Source organism: Drosophila virilis, chromosome 3 (assembly GCF_030788295.1).
Source record: "Drosophila virilis strain 15010-1051.87 chromosome 3, Dvir_AGI_RSII-ME, whole genome shotgun sequence".
NCBI classification, from domain to species: Eukaryota; Metazoa; Arthropoda; class Insecta; order Diptera; family Drosophilidae; genus Drosophila; species Drosophila virilis.
In genome coordinates, this window is record NC_091545.1 from 18,647,311 (window position 1) to 18,671,480 (window position 24,170).

Sequence of the window (24,170 nt, forward strand, 5' to 3'; positions counted from 1 at the left end):
TAAGTGCACTTCCTTCCTATCTACTCATGACTCAGGCAATTAGCGTTCCTTCACAGAAGCCACAGTCCAGACGGATTTGTGTTAATAGCGCGCGCGACGCAACGGCCCAGACCTCGTCTCCGGCTCTCATTCATTGCCAGCTCCCGGAAAAACCCGGGGAAATTTCGAGCAGTCATTCACTAATTGCTGTCCTTTGGCTTCCAAATTTGTTTATTATCTTTGGCAATGCGCTTAGGCTACCATGCAAAGTCGACACACGTACATTAAGCAAACGAGCTGCGAGCTTACGTTTTGCACATGAATCAGACATATAGATTTATTGTTGCTGTTCCTTTAGGGTTTCAATATTTTACAAGTAACTTATGTAATATGCGGATTTATCACACGCAAGCCACGTATCATACAATATTTCATTTTAATCTTATATTAATTTCAATTTAACTATGTGGGTTTTTGTTTCATTTTTATTTTTCATGTTAATTCAGCTTCATATTTTTGTTTGTGTATTTGTCGTTAGTTTATTTAAATGTTTATCACAGCTATACGTTTATGCATATACATATATAGATATATATTTTTATATTTAATTTTGTTTTTTTTTAATTTGGTTTTTAAAAATATATTTCATAAAATACCTACACACACGCACACAATCACACACGCACACACACACATATATACTTACAATTGCAAGAAACTTACAAGTATAAAAATTCAACATGAAAATGTTGATAAAAATATAAAAAGTAGGGGGTATTAATAAGAATACATATATAACAACATTTCTGCAAGACTTATGGGCCAAGAAAAACAAAGGGAAAAAATAACAACACCGAAAGCTCAATACGCAATTGATATGTAGCAGCTACATGACCAGCTCCAGCTCCAGCTGCCTCTCCAGCTCCAGCTACAGTTTTAGGACAGCTCAAAGCCTGTATTGCTGCTGACGGCATAGCGCAGCTTATCTCTGAGCGTTGACTTCTTCTGATAGTTGGGCAGCTTAAGCAGGTTAAAGCAAGTGGACGAGGTGGGAAGCCGATTAAGCGGATCCTTTTTGCGTATGGTAAAGAAGCCGCGTATAACGCTGCCTATTGTGTCACCGGTGTCTTCATCGTCGCCCACCTCCACGCAGCGTATGGAAAACGGCGGCTCAAGGTGCGCAAAGCCCAACAATGGTGGTTTGGAACAGCTGGTGACAAACTAGAAAATTATCATTATAAACTAGATAAATTTAAAAATGTCCTTTAGCTGCGTACCTTGAGAAACAGTTTGCGTTCGTCCTCCGTGAAGTCCTTGGCAAGTATATCCCACAGCCAGCCAACAACGCGATGTGAGTCATGGAAGCCGCCGTAATATTGTGTATGCTTACGCAAATCTTTCAGGTCCAACGGTACAGTGTCACCCGAAATAAGACGCTGCAGTTCCGGCGGCGAAAACAACGATAGCCACTCGGGATTGACAATGCTGCGAAAGCCGCGATTGAACGCCTGCGTCTGCTCGCGAATCTGGGTGTTCATATGAAAGTAGGCCATGTAGTGTATATAGACCAGCTTGTTGTGATCGTTCACTACGCGCGCCTTGCCACCAGGGTGCAGTTCGTGTGTAACAATCTTGCCCATCACATCCTGATCGACAGAGAAAGTCAAGTTCAAATCGGCGACATCCTGCTTATAATGTTTGATAAATGTAAGGCTGCGGTAGAGTTCGTTGTCCAGTGAGGGCAGCTCATCCATGCAGGAGTAGAGCGCTTGCTGAGTTTGCCCCAGCAGTTGGGAAAGAAAGAACGAAGCAAACGGCACATCCACCACAATGCCCTCGTAAACCGCCTTGCCGAGCATTCTTCCCACAAACTCAAACAATTGCAAATGATTGTCCTGAACATAAGAAATGGGCGATGGATATAGTCGCTGATCGGAGGTGGTTTTGAATAAGTTCAGCGATGGATCAAACACTTTCTTTATGGTCTCTTCCAGGAACTCCTTAAAAACACCATCCTGATCAATACCCGCCTCGTGCAGTCCCTGCTGATTGATAAAGCGCACTCGTATTACACCTTTCAGCGCATGTGTGGGCTGTGCCACTAACTGACGGTAGCCATCTTCAACAATACGCTCGCGATGAATGACAATCAGCGCTGAGCGCGGTGAGGCACACGCGCTCTCCGTCAGACCCATCACAGCCTTCTCGTTTTGTACAAACTTCCGAAACAACTTGACCCGATCCTCGTGTGGTATAATATGTGGCATCTTGGCCAGCAGCAGCATTGCATTGCGCTTGGCCTTCTCCAGATCATTAATGAAAGTCGATGGCTTGACCTCTGGTATGAGCCAGTGGTTTGGGGGTGTGAAGGGACGTCGACAGTCGCGCCGATATAAACATAGCAACAGCGTATGAAGCGAAACAAACACCGGATTCTGTACAATGTTCTTGGCACCTAGAAAGTATAAAACAATCCAGTTAGTTTAATAAACTTTTAACCAAATGCGAATGTTTCATTCATACCCAAAATGTTGTCATTAATCAGTTTGTAGAGAATATTATTGAGAAAATAGGTTAGCATAACATAGTCGTTTAATCGAAAGGGATTCTGTTCCGTATACATTTCATATTCGTCCAGAATGCTGTAAACAGAGAGGTTAAATTTAAAAAAAAGCTTAAAACTGGAATCATAAATAGCACATACGTCACATAGTGTGTCATGCAGTCACAGAACAGCATCAGCATGGCTATCTGTGGCTTTTGCACTAACGTCTCGCATCTCAACAAGTCCAGATACTCCTTCATGCCGCAGTTGGGTCCCAACGAGGTCAGCAGCAGCCAAATATCATATAGCACATTATCATTGTAGCAAATGCCAGTGAGAATGTCCAGTTTCATTTGGGAGAGTGTGTTTAAGGCCGCATAATACATGCCACAAATTCGAGACACTTGAACCACATTGCCATTGTCCAGCTTGCGCCATTGCACCTTTGCCTGCTTGCCAGCAGCGCTGGCCAACAAGCCACTTCCACGTGTGGAGCTGCGCTCCAGAGCGCGACGTATCAAATTGCTGGTTGAGGGCTGCTGCGGTGAATGAAACTCAATGCGTTCGTAGTTTTCGTTGATTTCCTTCAGCAGATCCCCGAGGAGCAGCTTAATGCAGCGATGGTCCCACAGCATATGAAACTGTTTCTTGATCAGTGCAACATTCTGGTTCTGCGCAGGTTCCGCACAGGGTGTGTGCCAGCCGAGAAGCTCGTGCCACTGTGTGAAGACGCCTTTGGTGGTCACCGTGTTGGGTATTAATTCCAGCAACGATGTGGTCGTCTCCTGCAAACATTACACATAAAATGAGGCAATTAAATATATTGTTTTCTACTTACAGTCAATAGCGGATAGGCCAACTTCTTGGCCTCGGCTAAATTCTCAATGTTGAACAGATTTACAATGTTGCCCAAATATGCCAAAGATTTCGTGCCCGACATGCTGGCAGAGAATTCTTCGAACCACTGATAGTCCTCCGATATGTTCAAGGCTCGCTTTAGCAGCGACATGGAGCTGAATTGTTCAATGCACTGCGGAACGCTCTGATGCAAATGATAAATAAGCGCCGGCACTGAAAGTATTTCGCTGAGAAATTGTGAAAGAAGATTGCGACTAAAATCGCCATCGATGAGAGGGCGTAGGCAAAGCGTGATTATTGCAACGAGCGTCACCGGCTTGACGGACAATTCCTCGCGTGCGGTTCCTTTTAGCAGAATAATCTGAAAATTAAAATTATCAAAGATATCATTTGTATCATTGGAATCATCTACACTTTCAAACAAAAAATCTAAATAAATGCAAACTTACCCGCATAGTCTTATAGAATCCGTGATGAACCAAGTGTCCCTGAACATTGCAACAGATCTTCTGCATGGCCGGCTGCAGTCGCTCAAATTGGGCATTCCGCAGTACGGCCCATGATTTAGGAGCAGTGAACACAATGAGTGTGTGTAAGAAGAGGGCTAGTGATATGCTATCAGCATGATTCTCAGGTTTTAGTTCTGGCAAAAGCTGCATGCAATTGGTCAACAATTGTTTAATGTGTCCAATCCAGGGCAGGCTGCGCTCCTTGTGCAAGCACAAGGCCGCATACGACAACTTTGGATTATCCACTTCCATTGCTCGGTTTACATAGCGACAAATGCGCTCCAGGCGATCACGCGTGCGTCCATCGTTTTTGTCCAATTTGATTTGTGTTAGGTAGCGACGAAGCACAGGATATGCATGAACAGCGGGCAACAGATCCGTATCCTTCTCGTCCTTCTCATCGCCCCCATGACAGCCCATAAAAAGGGCATCAAAGTCGTTGCTGTTGTTAAGGGAATGTGCAGTACTGAATTAAGGAGTATTTTGACGTTTGTTAGGGAACTTACATTATGCATTTCTGGTACTTGCTACGGGCTGCATATCCTTTAAGAGTCGCTTGCAACAAAATGGCAGCCTCCTCTCGTCGCTTCTCAAGGGCGCGCTCCTCTCGTGCCGCCTTCGTATACTCCAAAAAATTGTTTTTATGTGATTCCGTTTGTGCAAACATTTTTTTTTACAAAAAAAGTTATGTGGTTTTTGTTGTTTTTGCTCGCAGTAGCTGCAGCTTATTTGTTTTTATGATGGTATTGTTTTCGATGGGTTATATTGTTGATTGCGCGGTAAATTAACAATTCGCAGTGTTTTGACATCTACTTATTTAATGTGCATTGCAATTGCATTTTGCAGTAGCACTCAATTTTCCAATAACAATTTTTCATTTTCATTAGCCCCTAGCTCGTATATTGTAAGTGAACAAGTTGGGTTGAACGAAGTTTCAACAGGGTGGCAGCTCAGGACTAAAAATATCGATGAACTAATCATCGGTAGAGATGTGGAACCGGTTCTTTGAACAGCGAAATTTAAAAACTGATTCGATTTACTGAGATCTATTTGTAAGTTAGCACATTGATGTATATACCTATTATATAAATATGATATCATAAATGATAAATATTTGCTATTTCCCAATTAGTTTTTAAAAAATAAGATACGAATCCACCATGATTAAAATTATACCATTTAACATATCGAATTTGTAGTTAGATTGTGGTTCAGTTCACGTGAACTAAATCACTCCAACCCGACTTTACTTTATTTGTCATCTCCATCTCCAGCAGCACTTTCTACGAGCGAGAACGTCGTCGCGTTTGCGTGAATTAATAATTAATTAACTATAATAATATAGTATAAATTTGCAATAAAAAGAAAGAAATGCAAACAACTGCGAGCGGATACAGTTGTATGCAGTTTTATTTCGTTTTATCCCAAAATGTGTTGCGTGCACGCGCAAGTATGTCGTGGTGATGCCAGAGTCAGCTAAAAAAGGCGATGTAGTATGATTTTGCAAGACTGAAATACAGAGAATAACAAAGCCAAGTCAAGGTGAAAATTATACAAAAATTAATGGATGCGCGATCCGATAGCATACTCATATCAAGTTAACGAAATATGCTCGTATTTCGGAACGATCAAAACTGTGTGAAAATAATTTCAAGGTTTGCAGCGTGAGCAAGCGAATAGAAAGCAAAAGGTAATTGAAAAATAGAACGATTTTGGCACAAGCGCAGAGCGCAGTGTATAGTCTATGGTATTGTGTTGTTGTTAACGTTTTGTCTATGACTGGGTGGGTGGGGCGTGATTTGGGGGCAGCTGGTCGTCTCAGCAGCAAAACAAAACAGCGAGCGTGTTTGTCGCGTATGTGTGGACGACAGAAGCACTTGCCCAAAACGGAACCGAAAGTGTGCAATTGAAAAGAAGCGACATGAAAACAATTGTGCAGCGCCTCTGGGTTGCGAAAGCAGGCATAAAAACAACAACAGAACCAGAGGCACTGCGAAGAAGAAGAAGATGAGAGCAAATGCCTGCCTGCTTTGTAATCTCATGTAATTTGCCGCAATTTTTGCTTGTGCATTCTGGCTGTTTCCGTATGTGCGCGTGTGTATGTGTGTGTGCATGTGAGAGCGCGCTTTGCTTTGGGGTCGGTAGGTCGTTTTGTAGCGCGCGACATATTGTCGCTTGCATTCCGTCACACACACAGTCGCATACATGTATGTGCAGCCGTGTGTGTGTATGTATTTAATATATAGATGTGCTCTCCCCCACTGCTCGCGTAAGGCTGCAGTACTAATGCAAGTTCCTTCGATTCTGTAAAAAAAAAAAAAAAGGCGCGCGTTCGCTTTGCTTTGCTGCTGTGCTGAGAGTTAATTTTGCAGGCTCCACCATTTTAAAAAACGCCAGCTACATTAGCTGACGCCACCAACGCCAGCGCCAATCATCGTCATTCTCTCGCCCGTCGCTGTTGCTCTGCTTCTGCTTCTGGGTTTGTCCGCTGCAGTTGCCATCCTCAGTGCTCCCCATAGCGTGCCCGTTGCAGCAATTATAGCTGGGTTGTGCCTGCCTGCCTGCCTGGCTTCGTTTTGTTTAATCCTCATTTCTGTTTGTGTTTATTCGAGTGCAGATAATCAAATTTATATTAGGCATGCAAAATACAAAATAAAACAACAGAGCGCGAAAAGAAAAATGCTTAACGAATACTATCGCTGTTGCTGAGTTAGCAGCTATACATGAAAAACATTTGTGAGTACCCTACAATGGCAGTTGTTATTGTTGTTTAATGCCTGTTTTCCCCCAATAAAAATGTATGTATGTGCCGTTTATTGAACTTTGGCGAATTGACAGCTATTATTGCTGTGTAATTTTAGGCCGGTTAATAATGTAGCTGCTTGTGTGTGGGTGCCTGTGTAAAATTAACAGCAGTACTGACACATAACCTCAAAAAACATTGAAACTGTTGCCTAGTTACCGTTACATTGAAGCGCGCCATTTGTGAAGATGATTTATTTTTTTTGATTTGGTTTTAGCTTAAGCAGATAAAATATTGTTCAAACGTAATTGTGTGCTGCAATTAAACAAAAAATGTGAAATCCCACCTAAAAAAAAAGTTGAAAAAAAAAACCAGTAAATTCCACTTGACCGCTCTTTAAACTGTAATTGGGTCCGTTATGTTTTAATGCTTGCTCATGTACACACATACATACAAACATATACATATATGTATGTACATTGACACAGCTGCATTGCTGAGAGAGCTTTAAAATTGTAACAGTAGACAACAACAACAGCAATAAAAAAAAAATCGAAGAAAGTCGCTAGCGAAACAACTACAACATCTACTGTAACAAGCTTTATGATACCCGTTCGAAATGAGCACAGCGTATAAAAGAAGAAAAAATAAAATAAAGCGTAACGAAATTAAATGAAAAGTGTAAATCGCAAAAACCTAACCACACTTATTCAGAATCATTCCGTCCCCCGACCCTTGCCCCCGCCCTCTCCCATGGCTAGACAAGCTTAAACCTAATAGGTAAATAATGATTTGAAAATGTGTAGTATTATTATTGATTTATCGCCACCGCAAAGCTCCAGGCGAAGGTGTTATGTACCAAACTCGTTATTTATTTATTTATTTTTCTGATAAGAGCCACCGTAGGTGCCTCCCGACCACCGGCGTCCGACGTCCAAGCGACGAACTTATGGAACGGGCCACAATGAATGCTAATTTTTTTCCTTTTCACATTTCATCATAATTCATATTTTCGCTTGTCGTATTTGTCAGGTTGCAATTTTTGTTATTGTCGCAGCATTTGTAAATTTAATAAATTAGCAAAAAATTGATTTGATTAACTTTGAATGTTGTCGTCGGCGTCGCCGTCGGCTTCGGCGACATACCCGCTTGACATCTATTATCGCCCGAAATGGGAACAACAACAACAGTTAAAGCAGGGGAAAAATTCTTTCCGTTTGTGACGTGATTCGTGCTGATCACGCGGCTTGGTATATACAACATTGCATGACCCACAATTATTAAACTAACTCTCCAGCAATGCAAAATATTGAAACTCATCGAATTGCACTTTGTAAATATTCCGAATGAGCTATGGGAACAAATGGAAATGGAACAATAGCAGAGTAAACAATTTCACAACTGATAAAAAAAAAGCACGACAAAAGACGAGTTTCTTGTAAATTGATACTAATCCTATTTATAATTCGTTTATATTTCTAATTGCAGAGCTGGCAACTTAACCAAAAAATAAATATATACACTACAAACTCGTAACGATTGTAATAATAAACAATAAATCCATACGAAACTATTTATTGAGTAACTGAAGACCTGCGGCAACAACGATATGAAGTACACAACAGGACCAGACAACGCGCTGCCCACGGGCAGCAGCAGCAGCAGCAGCGACTCTCAGAATCCATTAAACGAATTGCAATCAGGAGTCACTAGCACACAACAGCAGCAGCAGCAGCAGCAGCTGCAGGAGCAACAATCCGTAGTAACGACAAGTGCCGGCACCACTGCGGCCGCCACTTCGAATCCTAATCCCAATCCCAATACCGACAACCAAGCTGATACCAATGCCAACGGCGATGCCCAACAGCCTGCCACACAGGCGGCAACAAATGCTTTATTTTGCGAGCAGGTGACGACAGTGACGAATCTGTTTGAGAAGTGGAACGATTGTGAGCGCACAGTGGTCATGTATGCGCTGCTGAAGCGACTGCGCTATCCGAGCCTTAAGTTTCTACAGTATTCCATAGACAACAACTTGACACAGAATCTGGGCACATGCCAGTCGACTTTGAGCAGCGTCGTCATTGACATAAATGCAAACAATCCGGCCTACTTGCAAAACCTATTGAGTGCTTACAAAACGTGTCAGTCGAACGATTTAGTAGACGGCATGTCCTCCTCCTCATCGGACAAGGACTCAATGCACTGCTATGGCAGCGACTTTCAGATAACCAGCAGCACAAACCCAACACAGTGCGCGGACGAGCGCAAATTGTACGCACGCAAGGAGGATATACTGCACGAGGTGCTTAATATGCTGCCTTTGCTTAAGCCCGGCAACGAGGAGGCCAAGCTCAGCTACATGATGCTGATACCGCTCGCGGTAAAGGACACAGCTCAACAGCTGGTGCCCACCGAGCTGGTGCAACAGATATTCTCGTATATGCTCATACATCCCGCCATTGGCAGCGATGATCGACGTTCGCTAAATGTGTGGTTACGGCATCTCGAGGATCATATACAGGCGAACAAGCGCAGCAGCTACTTTGTGCAACCGGAGCAGCTGCAACTGCAAATGACCACGGGCACCACTTCGGATAGCTCATCGTCGTCCTCCTCATCGCTGGGCAACTTGACGCGCAGCGTTGATTGGCAAACTATTGCGCCACCCAGCAGACACCACAGCAAACAGCTGCCCAGGCAGCCAGGCGAATGGCGCGGCAGCGTTAGCGGCTCCTGTGGCTCTATCAATCCACTCTGTGATAATTTAAATGGTATTACACTGAACGAATTAGCATCTAGTCAGAATAGCTTAGGACTCTCCCTGGGCAGCAACTCGTCCCTGGTCAATGGCGTCGTTGCTGGCGCTGCAGCGGGCTCCATTTTGGGCATCGGTGGCAACGATGATCATGACACCTCATTCAGCAAGAACGGCACCGAAATCCTCGACTTTGAGCCGACCCATTGCGATGGTGTTGTCAATGGAAGTGCCGAGACAAGTGGCATTTGCAGTGCCAACATTAGCCAGCAACAGGTAAGCAACACTATAAAGTTTAATTTTGCAGAGGGTATTATAAGCTTTCCCTTGCATAACATAACCTACTAAGGGCGACGTATTTGTCCCATAAAGTATATATATATACGTATATTCTTAAGAAGTTGATTAAGGTGATATAATAAAAAATAGTAAAACATTTGCATAAGCATCGTAGCTATCTATAGCTCCAATTGAAACAATCTGCCGAAATCAAAGATGTCTGTCAGGGTCTTCCGCTTTCCTTTACTATGATGACGATATCTAAACGATTCTTTAAACATATTTGCAGACTCCTTCACAAGCGGCTTCCATTCTTCCTCAGCTATTGCAGCCGCCACCACCACCACCTCCGCCGCAACTGCCGTACGCATCCATACTGATGGGCTATGTGGGCGATCAGTTTGGTGACGTTAATCGCTGGAGCCTGGACAGCAAAATTGCGGCGCTTAAGACGCGACGCTCAAACAGCCTGACCACACAAACGATCTCCAGCTGTTCGTCGAACTCATCGAACTCGTCTGTGATCACGGTAAACGACAACTGCTCCAATTCAACGGAGAATCTGGCGCAGTTTGCAAATAAGCCGCGCAGCTTTTCGTTGTCCATTGAGCATCATCGCGCCAACAGTACATTACCGAACAGCACATCGGACACCCGCCTGGACGATTTTAAGCCCAGCTACATTAAATTCCAAACGCGCAATGTGGGTATGTCTGGGATTGGCCTGTGGCTGAAGTCGCTGCGTCTGCATAAGTACATCGAGCTGTTTAAGAACATGACGTACGAGGAAATGCTGCAGATTAGCGAAGACTTTTTACAGAGTGTTGGCGTGACCAAGGGGGCCTCGCACAAGTTGGCGTTGTGCATCGAGAAGCTGAAGGAGCGCTCCCACATACTCAGCAAAGTGGAACAGGAGCTGCAAACGGGTCAGATGAAGATCAGTACAGCTATTGAGGAACTCACAAACATTGTGCTGACGCCTATGAAGCCTTTAGAATCGATTTCTGAAGAGGAGAACATTGGATTGCGTTTCCTCAAGGTTATCGATCTGGTCAGTAATGCTTTGCAACAAGATCCTTACTGTGCCCAGGATGAAGAGACATTGGGTGTGTTCATGTGGATACTGGATCGTTCTATACACAACGAGGCATTCGTAAATCATGCCAATCAATTAAAGGAGCTCAAGTTCAAATTGTCCAAGATAAAAATGTCGATGGTGCCGAAGCTGCATCATGTGAAGACAACGGGCGGCACAACAAGCAATATGAACAAACCCAGGTAAGTGGCTTACAGAAGTCTTATTTTTAAAATTACTAAAATTCATATATTTTATTTTTGGTTAGGTGGAACGGAAAGACCCGCAAGTGTGATCCCAAAAACGGTAGCAACGATCGCATCAATCATCGCAAGAACTCAAATGATATGCTGAACTTTTCGCTGAATTGCCTGCAGCATCCGTTGCAGCATCATCAGCAACAGCAGCAGCAGCCGCCGCCTCAACAGCAGTTTGACTACAACGGAGGTTATCAGACGCAACAGTACAAGAGCTCCTCCTATCCTAGCTTTATGAATAACCCACAGCAGCACCAGCAGCAACCGCCAAAGCATCATTCACAGCATGCACAGCAGATGCAGCAAATACTGCAGCAGCACGCACAACACTTTCCAGCATTGCCCCAACAGACACCGCCTCCGCATCATCGCCGCTCACTGAATAATCTAATTGTGGTCGCCGGTGGGCCACAGCAGCCGCAGCAGCTGATCTTTAAACCAGGCCAGGGTGTGCTCACCAACAGCACCAATGACAACCTGCAGCAGCAGCAGCAGCGCAAGCCCAGCCTGAATGGTCTCACTGGATCCAATGGAGTATCCACTGTCGAGCAGCAACCGAAGAAGACGATGGCCGCTGTGGTAATGGTTAGTAGTGCAAATCAAAATGAATCCGCTCAGCAGCAGCAACAGCCGCCACAAATTTTAATTAACAACAACAATAACAATAATAACAACAGTATATTGAACAACAATTTGATTAATCATCAGCAGCTGGAAGTCTTAGCAGCTGCTGCCGCCGCTGCTGCTGTCGGCAATGGCAGCTGTTTGTGTCCTGGTGATGGTAATGACGATGTAATTGCCTGTAGCGCAATCTGTAGCAATAGTGTCTGCCAGCAGCCTAACAACAACAACAGCCACAACAATAATAATAATAATAATAATAATAACATAAATAACAACAATGTGGATCACTGCCTGTCTCAGCCGCAGCTCATCAATCTAAGCATGAACTCAATTAAGGACAGCTTTCATATGCCGCCACATGATTATAAAATGAATGACTTCAAGAGTTTGGAGCAGTTGGAGACACTGTGTCGCCAAATGACTGAGCAGGCAATGAACTAAACTGTTGGCAGTGTATTCTTTTGGCTATATTGAAATTCAATGTTGAAATTTTACGTACTTGTGTGTCTGTCTGTCTGTCTGTCTGTATGCGTGTGTGTTTATGTATATTGTAACTCGATTGGATTGAGAGTTGTTTTGTAATCGTTTTTAGTTATGTAAGACACTAAAAAGTTTGTTTAATATTAAGTTTATTTTCCATGTTAGCGTCTTTAAATCTGTGAATGTGTATGTGTATTATGTTAAATGAAGCGACCGCTGTGTAACTCTGGAGCTGCTGCAACCACAGTGCAACGGCTGGCCGTTCAAAACTGGCAGGGTCTAGCTGATAACTCCCCCACTCCGAGCCACTTGGCACAGCTAGAGCACAGCACCAGAGTCGACCCAGAGGCGCCGTTTTGCTGCCAACGTTATTAATGTTTAAGTTGAACATGTCTAAATGTAGTTCCAACTAATCGCAAACTCAATGCAGAATGCAACAAGATAATAAGACAACAAAACCAACAACAATAACAACAAACCAGCAACCAACAAAACACAACTTTCTCTCTATAGGAAAATTTGGCCAAATTTGATCAACATTTTACGCTATTCTGACGCTGCCCCCGCTCTAATTCAGACGTCGACGACGAAATTGCATACAATATATATATATATATATAACAATATATATATATATATATATATATATATATATATATATATATATATATATATATATATATGCATGCATATGTTAATAAATGATATAATATAAACTCTGCATCGTGACCATGAGACTGACTAAGATTACTATATTCGCAACTATAAGAACTAGAAAAGCTGGAAAAATAAAACATGTTTGAAGCTACAAACGATACACACAACACACGCGAATCAAAAACGTTGCTTGCTGAAAGTCACATAATGAACTATATATATATATATATAAATATATATATATACACATAATTTATTTTAAATTTAAAGGAACGTAATTGCTGAAAACAAAACTTTAAACTGTAATTGTAAACACTTAAAGAAATTGTCTTATATTTGAGTTGTAATGAAATGCAGAGATGAGGTTTAGGAGCATAAAGCTAACGCAACACATATTGTATTTTGTATAAGTAGTAAGAATATAAGCCAAAAAAAAAAAACAACAACAAAAAAATCAAAAACTCCCATGCATGTTATCAGACATTGTACCACATATATATATTTACAGATATATATTTTATATGTTTTGTTTCGCTTTTAGGCTTATTCAATTGTTTGTAATCATGTGCTGTATATGATAATGATGGCAATCGATTATGTTGTTTATTGTTTTGAGAATTGCTATATATAAACATATATATACATATATATGTCAAATATCGAACGCGATTGCTTTGTAACTAAGCTTAAGCTAAAATATAAACGAGAGTGGACCGCTGTAGGCCACAGACAATTATAAGAAAATTTAAACAAATTGTTAGCTTAAATAAATATTTTGTGTGTACAAATTGAACGAAATGCATAAAAATTGCAAAAATGTATATACATACATATATATATATATGGCTGATGCTTGACAAACAAATTAAATTGGTTTTTTATTAAACAATTACAAGAAAAACAATACACACAAACACAACAAAAATGTTCTGTTAATATTTAAAAATTGCAAAGAAATGTATATTATATATATATATATATATATATATATATTAACAAAATTGATAGCCATAAAAAAGTTCAAACTAAAAAAATGGTTTAATAGGTAAAGGTTCAACTATAAACAAGAATTGTGCATAAAGTCAAGTTAATTAAATAGTACATAGATCAAATCACATTAAAGTCAGATGGGATTGAGGGGGGCGTGCAAGGCGGGGCATTGCAGGCAAAGAACGAAACGAATTATCAAATGTGAGCATTCAAGAGTGTACCTACTACCAATACACATATACATACAAACATATATATTTATTTTAAATAAATTATTTCAAAAATTAATATGTGTTTGAGTGTATTTGTGGGTGGGTGGGTGGATGTGTTTTTTCCCACAACCTGGTTGCCTAACAACGTAGGTTGCCATGCGTCTCCGGCGGAGTCTCCTGTTATTTTACGTACAATCAATTACACACACAACTGTTGAAAAGGAATCGAAATACATATAAATATATATATATATATATATATACTGAAATCAGATCATAGCAAAATTCGAACGATTCGCATCATGAACAGGCATCGCTATAACAATGTGCAGCTAGATGGGCTGACCTCGGGCCTGTTGAAGCAGCAGCAGCAACACCAGCAGCAGCTGCAACAATCAGGCCAGCCGCCAGCTAATGGCAATGAGGAGCAGTTGCCCCTGTGGCCGAGCGAGCGCATTGGGCCCGGTGGCAGCGGCGCCTTTCATGCTCCAAAAGTGGAGTACAGCAAGGAGACTGCCGATTTACTGAAGCGTAAGTATCGATTGTCTTTCGTAGCACTTACCTGTTCCATGTTCCCTGTTCCAGTGCTCATGAAAGAGTCCAAGATGTCCATGATTATGCGCAAGCAAATCGATAACAGTCTGCGCAATGGAGAGCCGCTGCCGTTGCCAAAACCGCCGCGTCCCAACACCAACAATGATCTTAACAAGGAAACTCTGGCTATACTAGAGCGTGCGCGCAATGCCAAACGAAAAAACCTGCGCCAAATTGAAGGTAGCGGCGCCTATGAGAAGACCTATTATCGCCCGAAAGTGGACAATCGCATGATCAGCGATAAGGCCAAATCCAAGCTGCAATTGACCATGGCAGGTGTTGAATTGCCTGATCCGGCTATAAAGCCGCTTCGTCGTTCCCGTGAAGATCGTTTGGTCACCGAAAACGATATAATCAACGAATGTGAGTCGGCTAGAATTTGTTGGGTTTGCACTCGTGTTTAATATATTCCTTTCGCAGTGCTGGATCAAATAAACGAGCGTGCAGATTGGCTGGCCGAGATGGAGGCGCTGGGGCAGGGTAAAAAATACCGTCCTGAGATACACGATCAGATATCGGAGCGTTTGCATCGCATCCGTGCATTGGAGACCAAAATAAAGATGAAGGCTGACGGAGGCTATCGTTTTGTGGACTAGAATGAAGTTTAAAATATAATGTGTTAAATGTTTAACGTATAGAAATAGTGTTATACGACGAATAAATTGGAAAAACCGTTGAGCAACCGAACTTCTTGCGTATACTTAAAACAATTGCATACTCTTATGCGCTAACAGAAATTTACATTCGTCTAATATAATCATTTTAGCGTTTTATTAAACTTATTTACTTGACATAATATAATAATGATTTTGTATCAATTTTAATTTCATCTGGCACATATTTAATACAGACAAAAACGCACACAGCTCCAACAATTTAAGAAGCGCAACTCAAAGCAATTGGGAGGCCTCAAACTCGGGTCTCCACACTCTTTATGCTGGTTCCATATGGAATTTGGCAAAACGAGAAAAACTACGATACTTGAAAATACATATGGATTTGTTTAAGTAATCGAATAAATTATTGGAGTATATATTTATATATAGATATTACGTCTCGAGTATATCTTCTGTTTCTATTCTCTATGTTTCTGTGTGTACATATATGTATACGCAATCTGTAATGCTCCATTTAAAAATAGACATTTTGTGCTACAATTGTACAAGGACGTCGCTTAACAGGATGGCATGTGGCAGCGAAACTCGCCTGCGGCCTCCGCGAAACGATTGCGTATCAAATAGCCGCTGATTACCTCGGCTACCTCGTGTGGACGGTCCTCGTGTACGGCGTGGCCGCAGCGTGCCAACACCTGCATCTGGAAGCGTCCCTGCATCTGGCCAACAGTTAGGGTGCGATCTAGTCCATCGATGCTAGCCAGAAGTAACTGTTTGGGTAATCTCAAATTGAGGAACTTGTCGCTAAGGCCCGAAAACCAGCCGACCCAATACTTTTCCGATTTGGCCAGATCGATGCGCCAGGTGTAGCTGTAAGGATCAAATGGTTAATAGTCTGTCGTCTTTAAAATCAGAAAACTTACTTCTTGGCCGCATCCGTTGCGGCCTTGGTCGTTGTGGGTTTCTTGAAGTCGACACTTTCGGCTCCGTCTTCACCGGCATTGCCCACCTCTTCATCTTCGGAAATGCTAAATGCATTTGGAAACATGCTTGTATGATGCGCCTCCTCCAGCACTTCATCCGTCAGGGGAAGATCATTCGTTGCCAATTTATTCGTTGTACAGCTAGAACGAAAATAATAATCAATAAAATAAAAGCTCTTTTCACGCTGACGTCACTCACTTGATTATTTGTCCAGGCATCGAGACTTTGGCACTGTCCACATTTCGCACCTGTCCGCTGCGTATGCACCATTCGATGGCATTTGGTATGCTCTGAAAGTATTTGGGACGCGAGCGCAGAAAGCTTTGCATACTAGCCAAAGCTTCCATTGCTGTGCCCTCGACGACATCGATGACTGTGATGCCAATCAGACTCGGCACCAACGCCATATATGCAAAATGTACAGCAATAGCACCGCCCATCGAGTGGCCAACCACATAGATTTGTGGCACCTCCTCGGGATACAGTTTCACGACCAAATCGCCAATGTCCCTAAGTACACACAGAAACGCTTAGTCACAAACACACACACAAACTACACTTACACATAAGAGCAACAGGCTAGCACTTACTTTGACAGAGTGTCTGCCGACAAGTCGTCCTCGTCATCCACTCTGCTGTCGCCGTGTCCCCGAAGGTCGATGCACAGGCACTGACAGTGTATCATGCTTGTCACTTCCGACTTTAGGGTAAAACGGATTGTGATAGGATATTATTATCGCTCTTACACATACACAGAATTTAAAGTACATACACAAAAGTGCGCCCAGGTAAGCGCCGAATAGCCCCCACCGTGCAGTAATAACAATACGGGGCCCGGTTTCTCGGGCTGTTTAGTTTTATAGACGCGAAATGTGCGGTGCTCATCCACGACGACATCTGCCTTCTCGGCAAAGAACTCGTTCCACATGCATGGCTTGTAGTCCCTTATACGTGACTTTTTAAAGGAATCTCTGTAATGTTTTTATATCAATTAGATAGCGTGTCCTCCATTCTCCGCCCACATACTAAAAATACGTGGGAAAAACTTACGCTCTGCCAATCCGGCCACCCGGAATGGTGGGTGGCAGTTTCGACTTAAGTATTGTACGTTGTAAACTCGACATTGCCTGCGGATTGTCTGCGCAATAATTGCAGATGGTATAATTACTAAAAATTGTAAATTTGTTTTTTTCTTCACTACGTTTTCGTTACTGTTGGGCGCCTCAAAACTTTAACATTCACTGAAATGTTAATAACAGCAAGCATTAGTATGCTCATTAATACTTATGTTACTGATTTATTAGATTGCCTGAAATTGAACAGTTTATTCGGATAATATGTATGCTCATGCAGTGCGCTAAGAAATATCAAAGGTTTATTGAAAAAAGTTATTCTAAGTGCCGCCGAAAACTAATTTAACAGCTGCTACATGGCATTCGATTGTTTCTAGTATGTTAACGAGACTAAACAGAGCCATATTTGAACAGCTGTCCTAATATCTATCGATGGTTCAGTTGCCTGTGATTAGAATGCGCAGCAGTGGAAGTGTTTTTACCTGTAGGTCTAAAAATACCTGATTCGTAACTTGGTGAGCAGTCAATAATACTTTTACATTTTCTGATCCTATTTGTTGCTTACATGGAATAGAAATTCGATTAATATCGAGTATGCGTAGTCCTTGCTATAACTTATCGATAACCTTTTATATTAATCGGCGGTTTCAAGTTAAATACTGAAATTGTAAAAAACTATTAAAATACTTAATGGAGGAAATGTTATTTGTCTAGTAGTAATCAGCTTTGACTGCTTGACCGAACAAAAATATATTTCTTAATTCACGCATACCAATTGGAAACCAGTTTCCAAAAGCGCATAAAATCTTGATAGCAAAGAAAGTGAAGATTTGATGCCTGGCCGTAGTCACTCCGGTATGAGCATGACCTACATGGAACCCAGGCTGATAACAAACAGCTAATGTAAACTCAAGACGATGTCGAGCACTCCAGTTACAGTGCACATTTTGTTGATATCTGCCTAAACAAAAACGGAAACTGAATGAGCTGAACACTCAGTTGCCCGTTGGATGGCATTGCGTTCGCGTCATACTAATACAGAAATATAAAAAGGTTTTCTGCCCACTTATTTGATAACGTAATAGCCCTGTGCAAGTGTTTCAAGCTATTGAAAAGGGTGATAAAAATTATTGGGTATGTACTACATTAACTACTGCTGGGTTTATTGAACTTTTAACGAAAGCATACGAAAGTATTTTTTAAATACACTTAAAAAGTCCGCCAATATAAAATTTATCTTGAGCCTGGCAGTGCCTTCATAACAGCTGTTAAATTTGGATTTTCTATCTCGCTCGCTCTCTCTCGCCCTCTCAGCGGCACTCGATTTTTGCCGGCGCAATTTGCAAGTTAAAAGTTCGTGCACTTTGCAGTTATTCTTTCAATTAAATTAATGCAATTTGCATCAATTTAATAACAACTACAACAGTACAACACTTTCGCAGCCAATATCTCCCATGTTAGTTAATCGTTGCAAGCTTTAATCGTTCCAATGACATTGTGATAAGGTGAGAGCCGGGCTGATAACAAGAATGTGCACACCTTTTCTATACACACATTTTACATATGCACAAATGCTGTATGTGTGTAGCTAGTTTTGTTTACGTACTCGGTTTTTATAGCCTGTGTTATTGTTATTATGGCTTAACGGGGTATTGTGACACGTTAACAGCCACATAACTAGGGACTGTATTTTCCGTTGCAGGTCAGAAAATGGCAGCAAAAAGTGGAAGTGGTACAGTCGCAGCTCGCAATGTGGGTGACGAGCATGTAGCCGTGCAAAAACTCCAGCCAGAGGCTCCGATCTATGAGCGCCTAATGAGCCTGGGCGCCTTCTACAAGCAGCAATACGGCGTTGAGCCAGAGTTTTATGTGCGCGTACCAGGACGGTAAGCTGATGCCGACATTCACACTAATATATATATACACATAGTATGTATGTCCTTCGCCAGCGTTAATATTATAGGTGAACACGTGGACTACTGCGGCTATTCGGTCCTGCCCATGGCTGTTGAGCAGAGCATCATTTTGGCTGTAGGCACAAGCCCAGAGCAGGCACATCTGGAACTACATCATCTGGATGAGGGTAAATTCCAAAGCTTTGATTGCGATCTAAATGCCCTTGAGTAGGTTAAATGTTTGTCATTCAATACATTTTCTATTACAATTCAAATTTTTCCTCTGCTAGCATCAAGCTGCCCAAGACAGGCGGTCCGGCCTGGTACAGTTACTTCTTATGCGGCATCAAGGGCATACAGGAGGAGCTGGAGAAGAAGTGGCGTCCCATTGGCATGCGCATTGCACTTAGCGGCAATGTGCCACTTGCTGCTGGCTTGTCCAGCTCTAGTGCGTTGGTTAGCGCCGCTGTGCTGGCCACTGGACACGTGCAGGGCATGCAGCTGGATCGCAAGCAGCTAGCCTCGATTTCAGCTAGCTGTGAGCAATATATTGGCACACATAGCGGCGGCATGGATCAAGCTATTGCTTATCTAGCAAAGGAGGGTTGTGCCCAGCACATTGAGTTCCATCCAAAACTTAAGGGTACGCCCGTAACGCTGCCCGCTGGCAGTTGCTTTGTGGTGGCCAATAGTCTCGTGCAGAAGCGAAAAGCAGCATCTTCCGACTACAATGAGCGCGTTGTCGAGTGCCGTCTGGCTACTCGTTGGCTGGCCAAGTCACAGAAGCTGCCTAACTGGAAGGATTACACTAGATTCATAGATCTGGAGGAGGCCTGCAATTTAGATAATGCTGCATACGCCCAACTGATTCAACAGCAGTTAAAGAGAATGCTTTATACACGCGAGGACGTTTGCGAGGAGCTGGGCATCACGGAACAGGAACTTGAAACGGATTTTCTAACGCCCAGCACGCAGCACATGCAGCAGTTCAAGCTGCGCCAACGCGCCTTGCATGTTATCCAGGGTAAGTTTCACAGCCTTTTGTGCTTGCATTTAATATTACCGTACAATTTCCTACAGAGTCTGGTCGAGTTGTCCAGTTCAGACAAATTTGTGAGCAGCTGCAGCGCCGCGCAAGCAAGCAGGATATTGAGCAGCTGGGCAAGCTAATGCAGCAGTCGCATCAGAGCCTGCGCGAGCTCTATGAGTGCTCTCATCCGGACTTGGAGCGTCTCATTGCCTTATCCGTCAAACAAGGGGTCAGCGCACGTGTCACGGGTGCCGGGTGAGCATACAACTACATCCTCCAACCTTTCAGTCATTAACAAAGACTCTTCAAACTTTACAGCTGGGGAGGCTGCATTGTGGCCATGTGCGATTCAGTTAAAGCAGCCGCCGATTACGTTCAGGTGCTGAAGCGTGAGTACTATGCTCAATTGCCGGCGCATCTCTTGGAGCGCTATCAGCCCAATGATTTCAATGAAGTTGTCTTTGCCACATTTCCCAGCAATGGCGCCGAACTATTTGTACTATAATTAATCACAATTTTATAACCTGTATATAATATTAGTAAATCCTTAGTAGTCTCACACATAACAAATTCCTTTTTTGCATCATCAAACAATTATTTCCTTATCAGGGGACTGCTAAATGATTTCTTTTAGTTATTTCATAACGTATTAAATGAAAATCAAACTGTGCTTTTGCTGACCTTCTCTGACTCTGACCTTCTTACTGCCATAATTTATGCCCTGAACCTGGCGTGTAAACGATCCGAAGAGCATTACAAAAACATGTTTGAGTATATTACGACTTCATAATAAACATATGCAACAAATTACAAACTAGAATACAACAAGGCACTTGGGAAATGGAAATTGTTTTTCCGTCTATCTGCGACTCAAGTAGCCCGCGTTCTTGAAGAGCTTGTAGACCTGTTCGCGTGGAATCTTTTCCGCCTCGCGATGCACAACCGCCATCTCCTTGCGCGTCAGCAGCGATTCCTTGGCCAGATTGGCAGCTATGACCGGATCGCTGTAGAAGCGGGCACTTTTGGATAGTTCACTCGGCAGCTGCGACTCCCATTGGGCATTTTTAACCACCGACGGATGCGCATCTGCCGTGGCATATCCCACATATGGCGATGCTGGCTCATATGCGACCTTCGCTGGCAGCCCCAAAGCCTGATGGTAGAAGAACTGCGCCCGAGCCGTGCTGAGGGCCAGCGCAAGGCAACCAAGCAAATGAAGTAGGCGGGTGGACCACATGATCGCTGCAAGAGAGGAGAACATATTGTAACTGACCGTTCCATATTGGCTAGTTAATTGAAAGCTAATAAATGATATGCCTGACTTTATTATTTTTTTGGGTGCGTTTTTTAATCTTTCAGCAAAAAACTGTCAGTTACGTGCATCATAAATTATTTACGGATAAATCAATTATCGCGCCAACAAGTGGAGCGACCAGACACACGACTCGGACTCAAAATGCAGCAAACGCATTGTTGCTGCTGCTGCTGCTGCTGCTGCGGCTGGTGTTGCACGGACTGGAGTTTTATCCATGAACTTTTCACAATTGACGTTTTTGTTGCTGCTGATAACACTGGACAGCATGCATGGGGCACAACGGCAGCATTTGAATTGTCAGTGTGCTCCAGTTAGGCTTAAATATTTCACAGTCTTAGTCACAATTTAACAATAAATAAATTGAAATTTTTGGTCACTTCAGAACTAAGCCAAAGTCAAGGCCAGATTCATATATTCAAATATCCAATGCATATCTGTTTTTTGATTGTGATCTGAATAGAGATCTGGAACGCCCACAATTTGTTTATGGCTCACAATATTTAACACTGGACAACAACTGGGGCTGGAACTGGCAGCTGGCAGCTGGCTAGTAAAGTTGAAACTGAATTTGTAACTGAATCTCAAATAACGAGCGGGCGTACTTTTATGTGTTTCACGTTGAATGCCACAAGAACGAGTTTCACTCAACTGAATTGAGACAAAAGCGCTGCAAAAACGCTCAAAGTTGTCGTCGAGCCGTGAGCGTACTTTGAAGGCGGCAGCTGGCTTCGGGTATATACATATATATATTTTATTATTATTATATTAATTATGAACGTAAGAGCACTGTGTAAGCTTCAGCTAGTGCGCCGACCTAGGCCTAGGCCATAGTTTGTGCAATTAAATGCGTCAGTTTTTCAGCTGTTTTCAGTTTCTCATGCTCCACAAAATGCCCGCCAAAAAAGGTCGCCAGTTGCCGGTCGCTGTTTTGGTCAAATTGCACACACTCTTACAACAACATACCGACTAGAACATACCCTGCACCGAGAGCCGGGATTGCCTCACAGACATTGATTGACATTGTATCTCTATAGTTCGAACTCTAACAAATGTTTATATATAATTAATAAATATTCTGGTTCACGAAAATTACGAAAATTACAAAATTCAGACAGACTCAGTTCGTTCTTCCTAAGCTGCGGTCAGCTTCCTTCAGCCTGTCACATTTGCACCCAGCTATTATACCCGTTGCTTACCAATTGACTACAGGGTATAAACATTGTTTGGCTTGTGTATACGTGTAATTTGCTTAGAATCCGAATCCGAACCCAAATCCAAGTGCGATTGCGTTTGCGATTCCGAGATTTGAAAGTGTAGATTGACCCTGAAATTGAATGCTCAACTAACTCGATGTCGCAGTTTCAGACTCGCTTGGAACGCTTGGCTGAGCATGAAGCTGCACATGTTTGACCCTAATTTGCTATGGCTGCCAGTTGTCTATGCTGGGGTTATTCAACCAGCTGATGCGGAAGCAGCTCGGGCCAGCTTGGGGCTGTGGCCGGGCGGGTATCTTGTGTCTGTTCGGGTTACCTTGAACCTTGCCGTGCAGGCGGCACAGGTGCGTATCTTGATATAACTCTGCGGTAATTACATTGTTGACTCGCCGTTTCGCTTTATTTCGGGGAGTGGTCCAACAAATTGGTGTTTATTTATTGGCCATGTCGAATTTGATATTTAATTAATTGGCATTTTGTAGCTGCATATTAAAATGCTAAAACTGATTTGCTGTGGCTGCATTGTTTGGCATGCTTCACCTCTGATTTTGTTGTATTATTCAATAATAAGTGTGTCTGCTATTAGAAAGAATAAGAAATGTCAACGGATAAAGACAACCAATTTACATACTATGATATTATTAAATAGTAAATATAAAAAGGAAGCACTAAAGTTAATGTCTTAATAAACTGTTCAGTGATTAAAACACAGTTGTTTCTGAAAAGCCTTCAATTCATATTTAAATTTATGAACTAAGACAACGTTTCGAAGCACACAAATAAACTGCGCTCAAACACACACACAAACTGGACGCAGGTCCCAAGGACGGCTTATGCAATTTCAAGTGCACGCAATTGTGGCGCAATGCAAACGACTTTGCACAATGCGGCGTATGAGCAACATCACATCCGCTTTGCCTTTGCCGATGTTAAGCATACGCACCGTGCACTCACGCTCAATGAGTGAAAGTTCGCACTGACCCTACCTTGAACATTAAAGCACTCGTAGATAAAAAAAAAATGCAACAGTAATAAGAGAGCAACGCGTTTACCTCCAATGTCTGCCGGCTTTTTTTAAATGCACCTGCGACTAGAGTCGATAGCGAGAGGTTGAGAGAGACAGAGAGAGAGAGAGAGCGCGAGCGCTCTCAAATAAAATCAAATCGATACGTAAAACAGCCGAATAATCAAATAAAAACTTAAATGAAATATTTATATTAAATATTCCAATTTTTTGTCTACTTCTTCGACAAGCCGACGATGAATTACTCTTGCAGAAATACGACTTAGTTTTTTTTATTTAGGAAAAATAGGTCCCCACAGTAAACAAAAAAATTGGCATATAAAATATAAATATTTCATTATGGTCATAAAAATTTATATTAAATAAAAATAGATCAGATTCTTCTCATAATGCCTGACCAGGCGAAGAACTACATGAAAGAGCATTTCAATGTGCCTGTGGTAGTAAAAGTTTGTGTCTGT

General features: G+C 42.4%; 6 protein-coding genes across 11 annotated transcripts; 3 read left to right on the forward strand and 3 right to left on the reverse strand.

The window, feature by feature from the left end:
* Positions 1-335: 335 nt before the first annotated feature.
* LOC6624113 (ubiquitin-protein ligase E3B) lies at positions 336-4,824 on the reverse strand. Of its 2 annotated transcripts, none has more exons than XM_032435354.2 (7): positions 4,398-4,823; positions 3,832-4,333; positions 3,363-3,743; positions 2,684-3,309; positions 2,503-2,621; positions 1,257-2,434; positions 336-1,200 (listed from the first exon to the last, which is right to left on the reverse strand). In XM_032435354.2, exons 1-7 carry the CDS (start codon positions 4,556-4,558, stop codon positions 916-918), a joined length of 3,252 nt encoding a protein of 1,083 aa, XP_032291245.1. In that variant the 5' UTR covers positions 4,559-4,823; the 3' UTR covers positions 336-915. The 2 variants fall into 2 exon arrangements, with proteins under 2 accessions (XP_032291245.1, XP_032291246.1); XM_032435355.2 differs by having other exon boundaries at positions 1,005-1,189; positions 4,398-4,824.
* A 348-nt stretch (positions 4,825-5,172) lies between these two features.
* smg (sterile alpha motif domain containing protein 4 smaug) lies at positions 5,173-13,562 on the forward strand. 2 transcript variants are annotated; one of them, XM_015175919.3, is made up of 5 exons: positions 5,173-5,581; positions 8,123-9,668; positions 9,961-10,949; positions 11,015-11,588; positions 12,621-13,562. In XM_015175919.3, exons 2-5 carry the CDS (start codon positions 8,244-8,246, stop codon positions 12,660-12,662), a joined length of 3,030 nt encoding a protein of 1,009 aa, XP_015031405.1. In that variant the 5' UTR covers positions 5,173-5,581; positions 8,123-8,243; the 3' UTR covers positions 12,663-13,562. The 2 variants fall into 2 exon arrangements, with proteins under 2 accessions (XP_015031405.1, XP_002047865.2); XM_002047829.4 differs by lacking the exon at positions 5,173-5,581 and adding an exon at positions 6,311-6,627.
* A 646-nt stretch (positions 13,563-14,208) lies between these two features.
* LOC6622192 (UPF0193 protein EVG1 homolog) lies at positions 14,209-15,247 on the forward strand. Its single transcript, XM_002047830.4, has 3 exons — positions 14,209-14,497; positions 14,552-14,923; positions 14,981-15,247. The coding sequence occupies exons 1-3, from the start codon at positions 14,269-14,271 to the stop codon at positions 15,154-15,156; spliced, it is 777 nt and encodes a 258-aa protein (XP_002047866.1). The 5' UTR covers positions 14,209-14,268; the 3' UTR covers positions 15,157-15,247.
* Positions 15,248-15,309: 62 nt separating this feature from the next.
* Positions 15,310-17,505, reverse strand: LOC6624138 (protein phosphatase methylesterase 1). Its single transcript, XM_002047831.4, has 6 exons — positions 17,209-17,505; positions 16,931-17,129; positions 16,749-16,858; positions 16,357-16,668; positions 16,098-16,298; positions 15,310-16,044 (listed from the first exon to the last, which is right to left on the reverse strand). The coding sequence occupies exons 1-6, from the start codon at positions 17,280-17,282 to the stop codon at positions 15,735-15,737; spliced, it is 1,206 nt and encodes a 401-aa protein (XP_002047867.1). The 5' UTR covers positions 17,283-17,505; the 3' UTR covers positions 15,310-15,734.
* Positions 17,506-18,219: 714 nt separating this feature from the next.
* On the forward strand, positions 18,220-20,826 carry Galk (N-acetylgalactosamine kinase). 3 transcript variants are annotated; one of them, XM_015175920.3, is made up of 6 exons: positions 18,220-18,365; positions 18,934-19,117; positions 19,181-19,354; positions 19,417-20,150; positions 20,207-20,411; positions 20,475-20,826. In XM_015175920.3, exons 2-6 carry the CDS (start codon positions 18,942-18,944, stop codon positions 20,659-20,661), a joined length of 1,476 nt encoding a protein of 491 aa, XP_015031406.1. In that variant the 5' UTR covers positions 18,220-18,365; positions 18,934-18,941; the 3' UTR covers positions 20,662-20,826. The 3 variants fall into 3 exon arrangements, with proteins under 3 accessions (XP_015031406.1, XP_015031407.1, XP_002047868.1); XM_015175921.3 differs by lacking the exon at positions 18,220-18,365 and adding an exon at positions 18,553-18,736; XM_002047832.4 differs by lacking the exon at positions 18,220-18,365 and having other exon boundaries at positions 18,918-19,117.
* Positions 20,544-22,799, reverse strand: LOC6624199 (uncharacterized). Of its 2 annotated transcripts, none has more exons than XM_032434641.2 (2): positions 22,668-22,799; positions 20,544-21,398 (listed from the first exon to the last, which is right to left on the reverse strand). In XM_032434641.2, exon 2 carries the CDS (start codon positions 21,391-21,393, stop codon positions 21,016-21,018), a length of 378 nt encoding a protein of 125 aa, XP_032290532.1. In that variant the 5' UTR covers positions 21,394-21,398; positions 22,668-22,799; the 3' UTR covers positions 20,544-21,015. The 2 variants fall into 2 exon arrangements, with proteins under 2 accessions (XP_032290532.1, XP_002047869.2); XM_002047833.4 differs by lacking the exon at positions 22,668-22,799 and adding an exon at positions 21,967-22,066.
* Between the last annotated feature and the right edge of the window lie 1,371 nt (positions 22,800-24,170).